Source organism: Planococcus citri, chromosome 1 (genome assembly GCF_950023065.1).
Source record: "Planococcus citri chromosome 1, ihPlaCitr1.1, whole genome shotgun sequence".
Classification (NCBI taxonomy): domain Eukaryota; kingdom Metazoa; phylum Arthropoda; class Insecta; order Hemiptera; family Pseudococcidae; genus Planococcus; species Planococcus citri.
The window spans coordinates 33,304,628-33,320,453 of NC_088677.1; the positions used below are offsets into that span (position 1 = coordinate 33,304,628).

Here is a 15,826-nt window from a genome sequence, read left to right on the forward strand (position 1 = left end):
TGATTTGCAGCCTTCGGGGAAATTTAGATTTATTTATTACCCACCAAGTTAATTCGTAACTTTTCAAAATCTTACAAAGGATTTGAAAACTGATAGACATGGGTGACAGAGAAGTTGGTTACCATCTAGGTACCTACTTTCAAAAATTCCAATACCATTTCAGCGAATTTCAACACAACTCGAAATTGGCTAAATTTTCCTATCCTATTGCATAAATCAATTATACCTACTCGTATTACATCGATAAAAATTGCCAATAAGAATAACGAGCTGCTACAACGAAACATTTTCATATCTTCGTAATACGAAATTAAAATTTTGGCACATTAAGCATAGGTACGCGGAAATGTCAAGAGACATTAAATCCCAGCTCTTACTTATTACCATTCAACATACATTTAGGCCTAGGTGAAAAAATTTCCTCACAATAATGTAAATAAAATGCGCACGCACAAAAGCACGTTTTTCTAGCGCAGGCGAAATGATTTTCCACAACACATCCTCGTAGGTATAGTGCTAACGAAGCACGGTTTAATCAAAGCAATTCCAAATTTCCAACGTCAGTTATATCATTGTGTATTTCACGCTAACATGCGTTTCGTAAACGAATCCTTTTTCCACGTGAAATTTTTTCAAATTCGTAATATTACGAAGAGTATTTTTTTTTTGCTTGATGATCACAGTGTTATTATACTTTGTAAATAATTTAATAAAAATATCAGCTTAGTTACGAGAATTCTTTCTTTCTATACGAATCAAGTTTTTTATTTTATTTTTTGCCATACTTACCCATCACGTTATAAAAATGACTTGATGAAAATTTTACTCAGAAATGCAATTATAACAGTAAGCGAGATTTATTATTTATGCAAAATCGCTGACATTTCCTGTGCCTTGTATTTTTACCCAGCAATCTTAAAAACACGGCATAGCAAACCTATTATGAAAATAGTTTAAGTAATAAGTATATAAAGATCAGCTTCGATGTAATTTATTTTTATATCGAACGAAAGCTAGCTTGTAATTTCACAAAGCTTCACAGAATAGATTTTGCTTACCTATACGTTAATATTACATTCTGAAATTTTTCATATAAATTGATAATTTTTTTTCAAATATTTTAACTGAGTTTGATATTTTGTATTGAATGTTAATTCAATTTTATCTAAATTTTTCACATTTGAAATTAACTCTCGTAGATATGTGCAAAGTGTAAAAAAAATGAAAATTTCCAAACAAATTGAACCTTAAATTTTTAAAAAAATCGTGTACATTTACTTACCAACTTAATCACGTCACGTGATTATTTGTTGATGCCTGATTCATTTTAATGATTGATGAAACAATACATATAAAAGAAGAGAATAGGTACCACTCTGAAAATAACACTCAAATGTAATTTCTTATCGAAGAAATATTTAAATGCTATTAGTCTTTTGTATACATCCTCGCAGAAAATTTAAAATGACTAAATAAGTACGCAGCATTTCAATTGCTATTTCTTATAAATGGTGTATGCAAATAGAAGCTTATTAACACAACCCATCCAACATATTGCACGATCAAATTTCAAGTAGGTATTAATAAAATTTAAAAAAATAAAAATATGACTCACCTATATCACCGATTGCTGAATTTGAATAAACCAAATCACTCTCTGATTTAAGAACAATAACAACTTCCCATCTAAAACAATTAGTATTCAAATAGGGAAGGAGGAGAGGAAGAAGGAAGGAAGCTGCATGAGCTCTGCAATCTTGACTAAAATTAAAAAATTGTAGAAATCTGCGAAATTGATCTATTGTAACATTTTTTACATTCATGAGTTCAACTTTGACACGATTTTCTGATCCCATCCCCTTTCGCTTCCCTCGGCCCACTGCTACGACATTATACCAACGCAAAAATGGTACTTTTCATATGGATGCGTGGTTCATCAAAATGATTTATACTTTTCGATATCATATCAAAATAAAACACGATTTTCTCAAATTGGTTCATCGTGGACACTTCCAAAATGAAAATTCAAAATGTGAAAATAATTGAAAATCAATTTAATTTTTAATTTTGTAAAGAGCAAACAAAAGTTGAGTAAAGTTTCTATGGCCTTTACCTACATATGTAATGTACGTATTTTTAAAAAAATTGAATTGCGGTATCTAAACTATACGTGTATACTGTGACCAAAATTATAAAATAAAAAAAACAATGGATCTATCTACCAATTTAAAGTTTGATCCAGAGGTGTGGGGAGGGGAGGGGGTGATACTGAAATTCTCCAAACTTTTCTCGCCAGATATTTTCAACTTTTTACTCCACACTCCCCACACCCCCCCCCCCACACCACCAAAATGTTTCCAACCATTGGCCAGATGTGGTTCGAACCTTGGGAACAAAAATGTCAAATGAAATAGTATATTACACAACGAGGGCCGAAAAAGTGATTTTTGACGAGGGTGAGGTTTGTGACCCGAACGAAGTGAGGGGAACAACTCACACGAGTTCAAAATCACTTTTTCTCCGAGTTTAGTGAAGTAATTTTTCCTGAACGAGGGTGGAAAGTACTTATTTTTACATCCGAGCGATTCTCGCGAGGTTGGAAAAGTAGTACTTTTCAGCCCTAGATAGGAAAAATTTATTTGAATTTATTTTTCGAGATGATTTTTTCATTCTGGGAAACGTTTGAAAATTTTTGTAGCGGAATTGAAATCTGATCGAGCGAAGCGAGAGCGAAAGCAGTGAAAAATTGACAATTTGAAACATAAAAACATTATTTTTTATGCAAAAAGTCGATTTTCATAGCTTCAATATTTTCAATTCCTGAGAAGTAAAATAACATCATTTTTGATGCGAGGAGTCAATTTTTCTACCCTCTAACTCCGGCCAGAGAAAAAAAAGGAAAGAAAAATGATCCAACTCGAGCGAAGCGAGGGTGATGGTGTTAAAATTTATAATTTAAGGACTGAAAATCAGTGGTTTTTGGTAATTTTTTGATTTTCTTTCCTAATTCACGCAACTTTTCCCCAAATTTCCCAAAAATTCCCAACGTTTTTCAATTGGGAGGATCCCCACCCCCTCCCTCCATTATTTTGCAAATCTGACTGATGCATGAAATTACAAATTAAAACATTTAACACGTCGTCATGCATGATGAAAAATATAGTTTCTAATACCTACTCAATGAAATTTTGCAAGAGAAAGTTTTGTAGATTTCTGTGGTCAAATTTGAACCTGAATTTAAGATTTCTTTATGCTTTTAAAATTGTGGGAATCACCTCATGAAAAGGGCGACGTTTAGAAATCATATAAAATAAAATTATAGAGCACTTGGTTCCTTTTTACTCCTTAGACCTCGAAAGATCTGATCTGACGTTTACCTAAATAAAAAACAAGTGCATACTATACAACATATTTTTATAATACATCAGGGAGTTCCATGAAACGTAATCAGTAATTTAACCATAAATGCAACTCAAGGAGGTGAAGAAATTTGGACCTCTACACAATCACGCAGCTCATCAAAAATTGAGCAATGCGAACTATCATTCTTGATTCTTTAAAAACATGCAATTCGTTTGAAGTCAAAGCTTACTCTAAATAGCGAATCAAATTTTTTCAGCCAGATATACTATTATTCACTTTTTTATACTTATCCAAACATTTTATATAGGTAGGTACCTACTTACTTATCACAACTACGTCCATCTGGTTTCGAAAATGTAGGTAGTCAATTAAAATTCTGTTCATTCTCATGATATAAAATATTTATTGAATGAGATGTTTCAATTTTCTTTCCGAAGATTATTGTACAAATTTTTGATTTGAACGGTGAGTACAATAGTACACAGAGGTTAATTGACAATCTCTGGGAAATATAGGTATCAATTAATGACTACTTTCTTGAATGAATATTTTTTTCACCCATTAAAATTCTTATCAATACAAAACCCACGGTAACACACTCATTATAGGTATAGGTAAGGTAGTAATCTACTCATCCTCTTATAAATATTATTTGGGTAGGTATATATTTTATATTAAATGTAGATGCAATAATCTTGATACCTAATTGATATTAATGGAAAAATTTGGAAGTTACAAGTACCTACATAGTACATACGTACTTATTATCTATCTGTAAGCAGTTAAGCACCGTAATTCATGAGCATTTAAGTGCCAATCTATTTCGAAAACAGATTTCCACACAATACGATACTGTTTTTGCGAATAAACGTTCATAAAATGTTTAAACATAGGTACTTTGATTGTTTTCTGTTGGTATATTTAATGGTTTCACCTTTGACTCGTAGATACATCTGCCCCATGGTAAAATTTTGAGTTTAGGAAGTTGAAATTATTCGAACATTTACCTATACCTATAAGGTAGGTATTTGATATATCTACCTATTTATATTCATGCATGGCCGATATGTACGAGAAAAATTTTGCATGACGAAATTCTAATAAAAAATTCCGAAACGGCTGAACGACTGTTTTTTCTTGAATTAAGCATTTTATATTTTTTAGTATTTGAGCGGTACGCAGTAATAGAACTCGTATTTTTGTTTTTATTTTGTAATATGTTGAATCGAATGTAAGTTATGAACGGTATTGCATTGCCTAGAGCTTCGTATTTTCATTTTCTCCCTTATGATTTTAGATTCATTGAATTTAATTTTTTCCTCTTTTATATTTTTTGTTTTACTTACCTATTTGTTGGAAATCGAATAAGTTACTAAATTCGAATGTAAAAATTAATTTCCCCTTATAGATATGGCCGAAGATAAAGAACACAATAATTACGTAATGTCACACGAAGAAAAACCCTTTGGTCGACACGTACGTCATAATAATAGATTCATCGCGCATCCGTATTCGCAACAGAGTATTATACAGAATTTGGACTCGAATGTACAACAAAATGATCTCAACCAGATACAACTCGATCATTCGCAACAGATGCAAAATTTCAATACCATTAGCCATCAAAATTTATTACAAAATCAGAATATCGTCGCGCAAAACGTTGAAAATCGCGTTAAAAATAATTCCTCCAGTGTATCTCGAGTGGTTAGCGAAAAAAATCACACGCAGATCAAATCTACTTCAGACACTAAGCAAGAAAATGGCGAAGTTGAAGCTGCAGTTAGCAATACGCAAGAAAGCAAAGGTAAGATTTCATTTCATTTATTTTTTAAACAGGAATTCTGTTGTTTTAATTAATTGTTTCGTTGAACAAACGATTATCACTCAGAGAAAAAATGCAACGAAACAATTACCTGGTTCTATCGATAGTACCTACAACATAATTATAGGCCTACCATGTCTTGGTATTTTCACTAAATAAATACTACAACGTATACTAAAATTTATTTCCGGGCAGGAAAATTTACCATAAAATTTGTGCATATACCGCGTATACGTATATTTTAGTTGCTAAAACTTTAGGCTATAAATGATCGGATTAACAAGACTTACGTGCATACTAAACCTTCAACCATTAAAAACGGTTCGTTGAAAATGATGTGTGAAATTTGGGTCAAAAAAGGACACAACACTCCAAACAAAATGTAAATTTATTTAATGTAAACATAAACAAACTTAACAACGAATTAACGATAAATGATACCTAATTACTGTGTGATTGGTGCATAATGAAATTTAGTCAATGACAGCAAATACGATGAGTAAAATAGGTACTTAATACGTTTGTAACCATGATACCTGGCTACGTATGTAGAATCTAACCTAAGGTGATTTGTGAAACATGCCTACCTTTTATTCATTCGTTCAGTTAATTTCGAAATTACATATAACAATTTAATGAATTTGTCTAAGTAACGAGGTGTTGAAATGACATGGAATTCATGGAATAATTAGTACCTACATGTAGTCTACAGTTGACTTTATAATTTTAAAACATAAATTAAGTAATTTATTTCAAGATGTAAATTTTAGCATTTTTTATTCAAAAAAGCATCGAAGGAAATATGATTTTGCTCGAGTGGGTGAAATAAGAAATCATAAAAAAGCGGATAGTTACCTACCTACCTACAATTTCCTGCCACTCTTCATCGTTACGTTCTATAATACAAGTCAACAGTGCATGATCAGACAGTTCGTGTCTAAAAAAATTGTGTTTTGTAAAGTCAAGTGTACCAACATAATAGTTTTTTTTTGTAGGTACACAATTCCGTATTTTTTCGAATTTCATACTTCTTCATTTATTTAAAGAAAAAAACCTTTTTATGCTTCAATTTTATACCTTCGGTATTGTAGGTTTATTGCATGATGTTTTACCGAAAAATTGATAATGAAATTCTACAATGTATCGTCGTACCTCGTTGGTTCATAAAAAAAGTACCTGTCCAATAAAATTACGAAGAAAAACATCATTCTTTTGAAAATGAACAAACAGGTCTGCTTTTATATAAAGAGTGTCTCGAAATTAAATAGGTAGGGTCACGGGTGGTTAGTTGTCAAAAAAAAAAGTTTTTTGAAGTTTCTGAAGCCATTTATGAATATTTTTTTGCGGTTTTGGGCTCATTTGAAAGCTTGATTCTTTGCGCGTGTTTTCTTTTTTTAAAATTGAATTTTGGTTCATGTGATGAATAGTTAATGGTGGATTTAGTGAGATACTTTTTTGTGACAACTAACAACCACCCCTGTTGTAAGTTGTCAAACACGCATTCACTATTGATTAAAAAAAACTTACAATTCAATTTTTGAAAATTTTCAAAAAGATAACACGTGAGAAGGACTAAACTTTTAGATAAACCCAAATACTTGAAAAAATATCCACAAACGACTTAAAAATTGACTGGTCATTCTTTGAATTTTTTTTTGCGTAGGTAAATCCATCAATTCAACTTTTTATTCGTTTTATGGAATGAAAGGTGGAAAAAAAATTATTCAATAATGCAATAGATAATTTTCTAAGAATATTTTTCCACTTTGATGCATATTTTGGTAAACTATCTCATTGACAACTAACAATATTCCCTTTTTTGACAACTAACAACTTCTCGTTTTTCATCTTTGTACCAAAAATTTTTATTCATTTCAAAATTTTTTGTAATCAAACATGTCATTACTGAATCCGTGATAAAATTTCCTTTAAATTGATGTATAATTTATTTACTTTTGACAAATTTTTGATGTTTAAAAACGAAAAGTTCCAATTTAACATGTGTAACTTCGCACCTGTAAAATCACTTTTTTCAAAACTGTATCCCCAAATAAAAAGCTATGTTGCCAATTTTGCATGTTGGAACATTAGTAGGTATAGCATGAAGTTATTATGAAGGTTTCGTGGACATAGCGTTCATGTATCCTTTTAAAAACGCAATTTGACAACTAACAATTATTGACAACTAACCACCCGTGACCCTACACATATCGTTTTATATTAAAATGTGTATGTATACCAACACTGAAAAGGATTGGTTTGTTGGAGTAAAAGACAGAAAGAGACCTAAGACCTTGATATAACCGTATACCTATTTTCACTCTGTTCCACGAGCAGCCATATAGTCAAGTCCAATATATTTTCAGATTTGATTTCTTATTTTATTTTTCACTCATATTATTGCATTTATTTCTAAGTCAATCGTATTGAAAACCGAGTTTGCGCTATTAAACTATTTTTTCTACGGTTTTCGATTCGTTGTGATATTCAAATTTTTAAAACAATTAGGTATCTACTTCTACACGTATACATCTTCTTTATCGTCAAAATTGAAAAAATAATTTTGAAAGCCGACTCAGTTGAAAAAAGACCCTTTTCAAAACTTGTTTGAATCACAAATGTACAAGATACAAATCGCTCCTCCTTTTGAACTTGAAATAATACACGATGTCACCAAAATCGTAAATGGAACTTAATAGTGACGTTTTATACTTTAAAAGTGTCTGATTCAATCAAAAATGACATCCTATATTTTTTATAACTTTCCTTCCACTTATCAAATCCACTTTACATTTAGAAACAACAAAAATATACGAATAACATGAATACTTCGACAATTTTGAATTTATGTATTAATCGCGTATATTTACGATATAATTCTATTCTCCTCTGTTTCCATCGGTTAGTGTGTTTGTTTTTTGTAAGAATTTCAACCCATTTTGAAAACACGTGCGTCGTATATGCATATAAAAAGGCTAACCGACTGAAAGGCTGTTGTGGTGTAGGCACTCGTAATATAAAATGGAAGTAATTTAGGCTTATCGTAGGTGGAAATTCCAGCACATATAAATTTACAATTATATCGATAACGAGTTATGAATAAAGCTATTTAAAAAATGGAATACTGTTTTTACATGAAGGGTTAAATCGGATTTTGATAGTGAAAAGTGCATTAGTTAGGTGAAACCTAATACGACGGAGCGGTTGGTAGGATTATTTGAATTAAGGTAGGTCTAGAATGATTTATAGGAAGCTTGCAGTTAGGCAGTGCCTTTTCCTATCCTGATAATATAATACATTGAAGCCACTTAATCCCTTGAATGCACTTATTGCGCGCAAAGTAAACTGATATAGTGAACAATTTCCACTGTCCCTGTACTCTGTTTTGTTCCAAACCATTACTTCTAATATCTATCTCAACAGATCTCTCACTACCCTTTGTTTTATAACATGGCATTATTATTCATCGTACATATACCTACTTTGGTTTTGGTCCTTAGTTCATGATTTGTTTTCGTCATCTTACTTATAGTAATGTTGTTATTCGCGTGGTAATTAAAACAATCGCGTGGGTGATTTCAATTTTTTTTTTCAACGAGCAAAAATGCACACCTGGCTCTCACTTATCTCCATATCGTCGGCGGTGACTCCGATACCTTGTACTATAAATTATGACTTTTTTTTAAAATGAGATTTTTAACATCATTGGATTTGTTTGTCTCAGCGCTACAATCCAGTGATGTAAAAAAAAAAATGTCAAAAAAAAGTCACATATACGAGGATGCTATCAAAGTCGCCACCGACGATATACGAGTCGGTATAGGCGTACTAACTTAATATTTTGTCACAACTTTTACCGTAGTGCGTCATCTAACTACCAATCTTGATTCTATTTTCATTGGTCTCTTATGAGCCCTTCCACTCAACAAAGATAAAATTATGCTAATAGGTAAATCTCTTCAGTTTTAAATACGAATGTTTTATTGGATGAAGCGTTAAACTTGACCTGGTGGAAAAGAAAAGGAAAGTACGGGATGTTTGAATCTTTTCCAGATCATGTGGATAGATGGAAGGCTTTGTAGATTGAGTGAAAAAAATTAAAAACACGAGTGAAGCTGTAGGTAGGTTAGGGCACGTTGTTATTACTCTGCATTGTTTCTCAGTTCATCTAATTTCAATTATGAGTGAGTTGAGCAAATATGTCATGAAAAATTGAAGTAAAATTAGTTCATGAAGATTTGGTAAAAATGTGAGCTTTTCAAAATAATATTTTATTTTTCCTTACTTAAATAAAAAATCTAAAATTGTTGGAAAACTTTATTTTAAGTCGTTTTAATTTCATTAAAAATAATGTTTTTAAGTCCCCTTCCTCCCTCCCAAAAATTAAAAAATTTAAAAAAATGAACGTTTTAGGTTTTAAAACTTTGAGTTTTTTCATCAAGAGAATGGGAGATATACCACATTTTGTACAACATCTAACATCTTTCTGAAATAATTTAACATTTTTTTTTGAGGCATTTAAGTATGTTGATTTCAAATTTTTTCTTCTATGCTCCACAACAAACCTTAAACAAGTACACTACCAGAGTCATGGAACTTTTTTAACTTCATGCAATTGGGAAATGCATCATAGAATTCAGGTGACTTGTATCTGAACAGTTATGTTGAAATGAAAAAAAAAATTGAAATCAAACCTCCAAAAATCCAGCAAGTTGCGCGAATTTTTTAATTTTTTTGAAACGAAAGCTCATTGTGAGGTTTAGGAATTTTGCATAAAGCCAAGTTGAAATTCACAATTTTTTCCCCAGATATTTTTGACTTTTTTTTAGCCCACCTCTTCCCGTATAGTACTTAAATATGTTTCCGTATCACCAATTAACCTCCCTCTGCCCACTTGATGATACCTGGCAATCTTTTTGTTTTTTCTGCTGATGGTTAATTGATTTATTTTTTCGTAATTTTTTGCCAGAATATTGGAATTTGCTTCAATTTTTTTGGCATAAAAATGTTTACCAGTTTAATAGCTTCTCCTTTTTTGATTGTCTTTCTTTTTGTTTGTTAGGTGCCATATTTAAAAATATATTTTAAAAAAGAAAACCACAAATTGTTGTTTAAATTTCCAAAATCTATAATAGATATTTGTTTTGTATATTAAAAGATCTTTGAAAAAAAAACATATACTTCCAATCGCCCAGCCCCTCCCAATGAACCTTTTTTCGTGATTTTTTTTCTAATCGATTCCTTTTACACTATAGATATGTCAAAGAATATTTTGGAATTTTTTTTTTTTTTGAAATTCAATTCAAGGTCCAAAAAATCAAAAAAACACTATAAAAATAGCGTTTCAACTGAACGCGTTGTTACCTTGGTTTGTTGTGGGTGGAGCTACTCTATTACACCAACTGGTTTCGTTTCAAGGTTGTATAATGTATAGAGCATTGTATAAATGTTACAAATAGTATTCGCTGCGCCATATGTCCATGTCAAATAAACATCAACAAACAACTTCGTCCTGTGCTGATTGGGTGGCGACATTAGCGCTCCAAGCCAATACCACCTATAGTAAAAGGCCTGAGCGCTGTTTTGTGACGTCATCGCTACTTGGTAGTACTTACGTATCTAACATATCATAATACACTATAGAATTGAATGAAAAATGCACTCAAACGAATTAAATCCTGCGAAAATTTTATTTTTCATATTTTATCTACATGAATAATGAATTTATGATCATGTAGGAATGATTTTAATGAAAAAAAATGAAGAAATTAGGTTATAAACAACACTGTTTTTCAACATTAAAGATGAAAGTTATACATAAACTTGACAAAATTATACCTTTTGGCGGATATTACAACACTCACTGGTGAAATATAATTAAATAATCGTCGAATCTTGTCAAAATCCCACTAAAATCATCTAATTGGTTTGAGATGTTGATGGTTTCTTGATTCTTGATTAGATAACCTTATCCATCCATTGTAGTTGGATGGTTGTATTCACAATGCAGATTTAAAACGCATTTTAGATTATATGGTTCACTATTCATTTCACTGCGATGTTATTCCAGTAAAACACAGGCACTAGTACACATCAGTTTTCATTTTTATTCACTTCACAAGATATCTACACATCCGAATCACACAATGTCACAACACAAAAAGATCGCGAAAAATTCACTTTTGTACAAAAATAAAGTAATCCAACACCACCAGTAGTTGAAAACAACAATATCTCATCACTACACCACATTTTAGAACGAATATTAATTAAAATGTCATCATTTTAATAACGTTTTTAACGAAAGTTTTACTCTATTTCACGAACTCGCCATTTAAATGTACGTTAAAATTCAAATGGTAAACACAATCGAGTCATCTACTAGTGGTGACGTCAGAAGGTGATAACGATTCAGCGCTCAGGCCTTTTACTATAGGTGGTATTGTCCAAGCGGATGCCCGGCGAATAACAGAATATTGCTCCGACCATACTCAGTTGCAAGTTCGTTAGTTGCTCCGTGGTTTGTTAGTGGTGATTTGACATAAATGTACGGCGCAGCGAATACTATTTGTAAGATTTCCCAATGCTCTATAAGGAACAAGCATGGCTAGAACGTCAGGGTTGCCAGATGCAAGGATTTCTCTCTCCTCCCCCCCCCCCCCCCCGGTAGAGAGATTTTTCGCTTCGCGGAAATCGTTTGGAAAATTTCCCAATTTTTGATCAATTGGTCTGGAAAAATTGTTTTGAAAATATTTCAAATCTTATGAGGATCTACTAATACTTAAGTTCGAAATGGAGAAATTTATGAGTGCTTTTCAATGCTTACTTAGATACACGACACACGTATTGATTTTTTAAAAAAATTTCAGAAATTCAACTAGGTATATAGGTAAGCTACCTATTCCACACGTAAAAAATAATCATATTTTTCAAAAGAATTTACCTACTTGAATCAAGATGACACGAGGATTTCTTAAACTTTTAGAATAGGTTTTCTTTACTGAGTTCTATTTTTATTATTTTTTCTTCAACATTTCGCAAGTTGATGCATATAAAACGCAGAAAATGAAACAACATCAATCATAGCCACAGAAAAATGGTAATATTTTGACGGAATGTCATTATCAACATTGCTCTCTGCTTCACTGTATTAAACGCGTTGTTGAAGAAGTTTTGAACGTAATAGAGTACCTATTTATTTATATTTTATTTTTCGGTGACAATTTCGATTAGAATTTTTTCAATAAGAAACTATACTTACACTACACAGCATTTATAGATAATTTATTCGTCTCTTTTTTTGTAAATGATTCATTAATTCGATAAAATCTGCGAGAAATGTGTTATAGTTGGTAAGGTAGTCTTGTCTCGTACTCTGTGTATGTATAAGCTCGAAAATTAAAGTAAAATGTGTTTTACTTTGAAATTCATGATCCATCCATATCCTTATACTTACATGTAGGTAGAGGTACATACATGGTACTTCGACATTGTTAGAATAGGAATGTGACCGAATCAGATATCTGTGTACTTATTTAGGTAGTTGGTAGGTATAGGTATACTTCTGGGTATATTTTATTTATACTATTCGACTGACACGCGATGAGCGAAAAAAAAGAAACATTCAACGTGTTTGATATTCGTGAATCATGAAAAATTTGTGTGTTTTTTTGCTACTATTTCATAGTAAAATATTGCAAAGGAATACTTACATAAGGTAATTATCGAAGATTAAATAGGTTCTTTATTAATTTACCTCGGTATCTATTCGAGTGCTTATATTTTTAAACTTTACGTTACTGTTTCAACAAAGTGTATCCTGATCCCTGAAAGTGTTTTCAATTGCTGACCTTCTTGTGTTTATTGTTAGGTTGGTTTGAAAATTTAAAATGGTCATCTAATGCCTTATTCAGTGAGGATGAGTGAAAGAAGAACAACTGAAATGCTTTTGTGATGTGGGTGGGTATAGTCGATATCGACACGGTGTGGCCTATAATGTTGCCACCATCATTTCATTTGTGAGTTGTGAAACCTTAGGGAATTTATGCATTTTTATTTATAGGTTTCATATTTTCTTGGCCTTCAGATTCTGATATTTCAACAGCTTCAAAATCTTCAGTTATGGGTTTGTTACGCATGTGAATTGGTCTTATGATAATGATACAATTTTCAATAGGTACCTACTTAATTACCTGCCTCAGTATCTGATGCGTGTGGAGACAAAATTATGAAAGAGAAAACCTTTTCATTTCAACTCTCGCCAAAAAAAGAAGAAAAAAAAATACTGAAAAAATAGGAAGTGAAGATATGAAAAACGAGGCCCATGAAAAAAATTCTCCAATGCTGAAGCTCCAAAAATCAAATTTAGGCACATAGGTAACTTCAAGAAATTGAATCGAGAAATTTCCTTCATTTCTTACTTAATTTATCAAATTCCTTCATTTCTAAAACGATTCATTTCTGGACATTCAGAGTGTTTTTTGACTCCCCTATCTCCCCAAAATGACACTAACAACTAGCTCAGATGAATTACAACCCTTGAAAATTTGATTGAGCTATTTGGATTAATTTTTCGAAAATTTTCGGAAATTATTACGGAAACATCTCATTGGTACTTTAATTTACTGGAAAAAAAGGTGATTTTATTGATGAAAATCAGAAAATCAGTTTCTATAAGCTAGGGAGACCCGCTACCTGGGCTGCTCTGCAGCCCCAACCCTCGGCTCGCGCCTTGGTAAACGTGGCACATTTATGAACCATCACAGCTCGGGCTACTCGCCTTTTACCCCCCCCCCCCCAGACAAATGAAAATATTTCTCCTGAAAATTCAAAAATTCAAAATCCCTAAAAAAAACTCTAAACGATTTCCGCGAAGCGAAAAATCTCTCTACGGGGGGGGGGATCCCTGCATCTGGCAACCCTGGTGTTCTAGCCATGCTTGTTTCTTACATATACAACCCTGAAAAGTGAAAAGAAACCAGTTGGTGTAGTAGCTCCGCCCACAACGAAGCAACGTAACAACGCGTTCAGTTAAAACGCTATTTTTAATTTTTATAGTGTTTTTTTGATTTTTTGGACCTTGAATTTCAAATATATTTTCAATCCTTAAAAAAATACACTTAGGTATTCAATCCGTCACATTGCGTTTACGAATCACCTGTTCTCATCGATCTGGAATATCAAACTTATGACAAGATTAAATTTTCAACTGTCGAAATTGATTGCAACACTCTTAATTCTGAAGCGATTTGAATTTGAAATATTGCTGAGAAGTCGATATTTTCTGAAAGCTCCAGATTTGCTCAAAAATGGTGGCAATTGATTTGGATGGTTGACTTCAGCATATAAACCGATTCTCAGATTTTTATCTTTACATACTCACTTCCAGTGAGCCATGTTTCAGATAATCTGGAGTTGATGGGTTGCAAAAGTTCCCTTGCCAAGGCAGAAAAACGTCGTCAAACTTTAGGCTTGGAGACGGGAGGGGAGAAAATTTGAAAATTTGTCATTCAGAATTCCTCTATTTTAAGAATTTTAAAAAGAATAATACCCATAGTGAGAGGAAAGCAAAAAGTACACATTAATAATATCGAATGTAGGTAGGTAGTTCTAAAGAAAATGCATAAAATCCAAAAACTACCTTTCTTCATTAAGCTGTAAAAAATCATTTTGTCCCCCTTCTCCACTCCATAAATGTACCATACCATTAATATGAAAGCTAATCCAGTTACGTTACGTGTGGTTCAAATTTATTCTTTTTTCATTACAGTTCCTGATGTCATCAGATTACCAGAAAATTTAGAGAATTTACCGAAAGCTGATGAATTTCCGCTCAAGAGAAGTCGATGGAATACAAATGAAGTAAGTTACATTTACGCTGAAATTTTTGCACAAACATTGATAATTTTGAGTATAAATCCTTAGCTATAGGTACCTACATAACATTTAGAAAAAAAAAAATAATAAAACCCAGTCATAGATACTCAGTTATCTACCAAAAAACCCTACTCATCCATCCACCTATCTTTATTTATTATTATCACTATAAGCACGTGCATTTTTCAAATAAGTAGCTACCCAATAAATATTTGAAAACGATTACCCAATAACTTCAGGTTTACAATTTTTTCAAGGCAAAAAAAAAAAAATGAGGAGCATTTCACACAACTACGACAAAAAGTACCAAGACTTGGTAAAATAATTACCCTGCATAATCTTACTCGAATATTAGTTTCTTTTATTTCATTTTAAAGCATTTGGTTTGTATTTTGTACTTGGTGTACACGATGTATGTTGTGTAAGACATTTTAATGGGTCACTAAATTTACTTTTAACGGTCTAACCATCTGTCGGCCTGCAATACTTTTAACAATGAAAACCTAGAACCCATATCTAGCTATAAAGTTCGGACAATAATTATAACTTTAATCTTCGTTCCTTTAAAACAGAGTAATATTACATGATATACTTTCTTCTTCGATATATACATACCACTTCATACACTTGAAAGAACTGTTTTGCTCGTTTATTTCTATTCCGGAATAATAACAGAATAATAAACAGTGTAAATGCTGTTCTATTTCACGGAATAAGTGATGAATGCACATTCTGCTACGCCATACAGGGTGTCCTTTTTAG

General features: G+C 31.9%; 1 protein-coding gene across 1 annotated transcript in view; it reads left to right on the plus strand.

Moving 5' to 3' along the window:
* The first annotated feature begins 555 nt into the window (after nucleotides 1-555).
* Camta (Calmodulin-binding transcription activator) overlaps nucleotides 556-15,826 on the plus strand; it is a 36,386-nt gene continuing 21,115 nt past the window's right edge. The window contains exons 1-3 of the mRNA XM_065344014.1: nucleotides 556-846; nucleotides 4,772-5,170; nucleotides 14,958-15,049. Of these exons, the coding sequence (XP_065200086.1) occupies nucleotides 4,774-5,170; nucleotides 14,958-15,049 (489 nt within the window). The 5' untranslated portion in view covers nucleotides 556-846; nucleotides 4,772-4,773. The remainder of the gene's footprint in view (nucleotides 847-4,771; nucleotides 5,171-14,957; nucleotides 15,050-15,826) is intronic.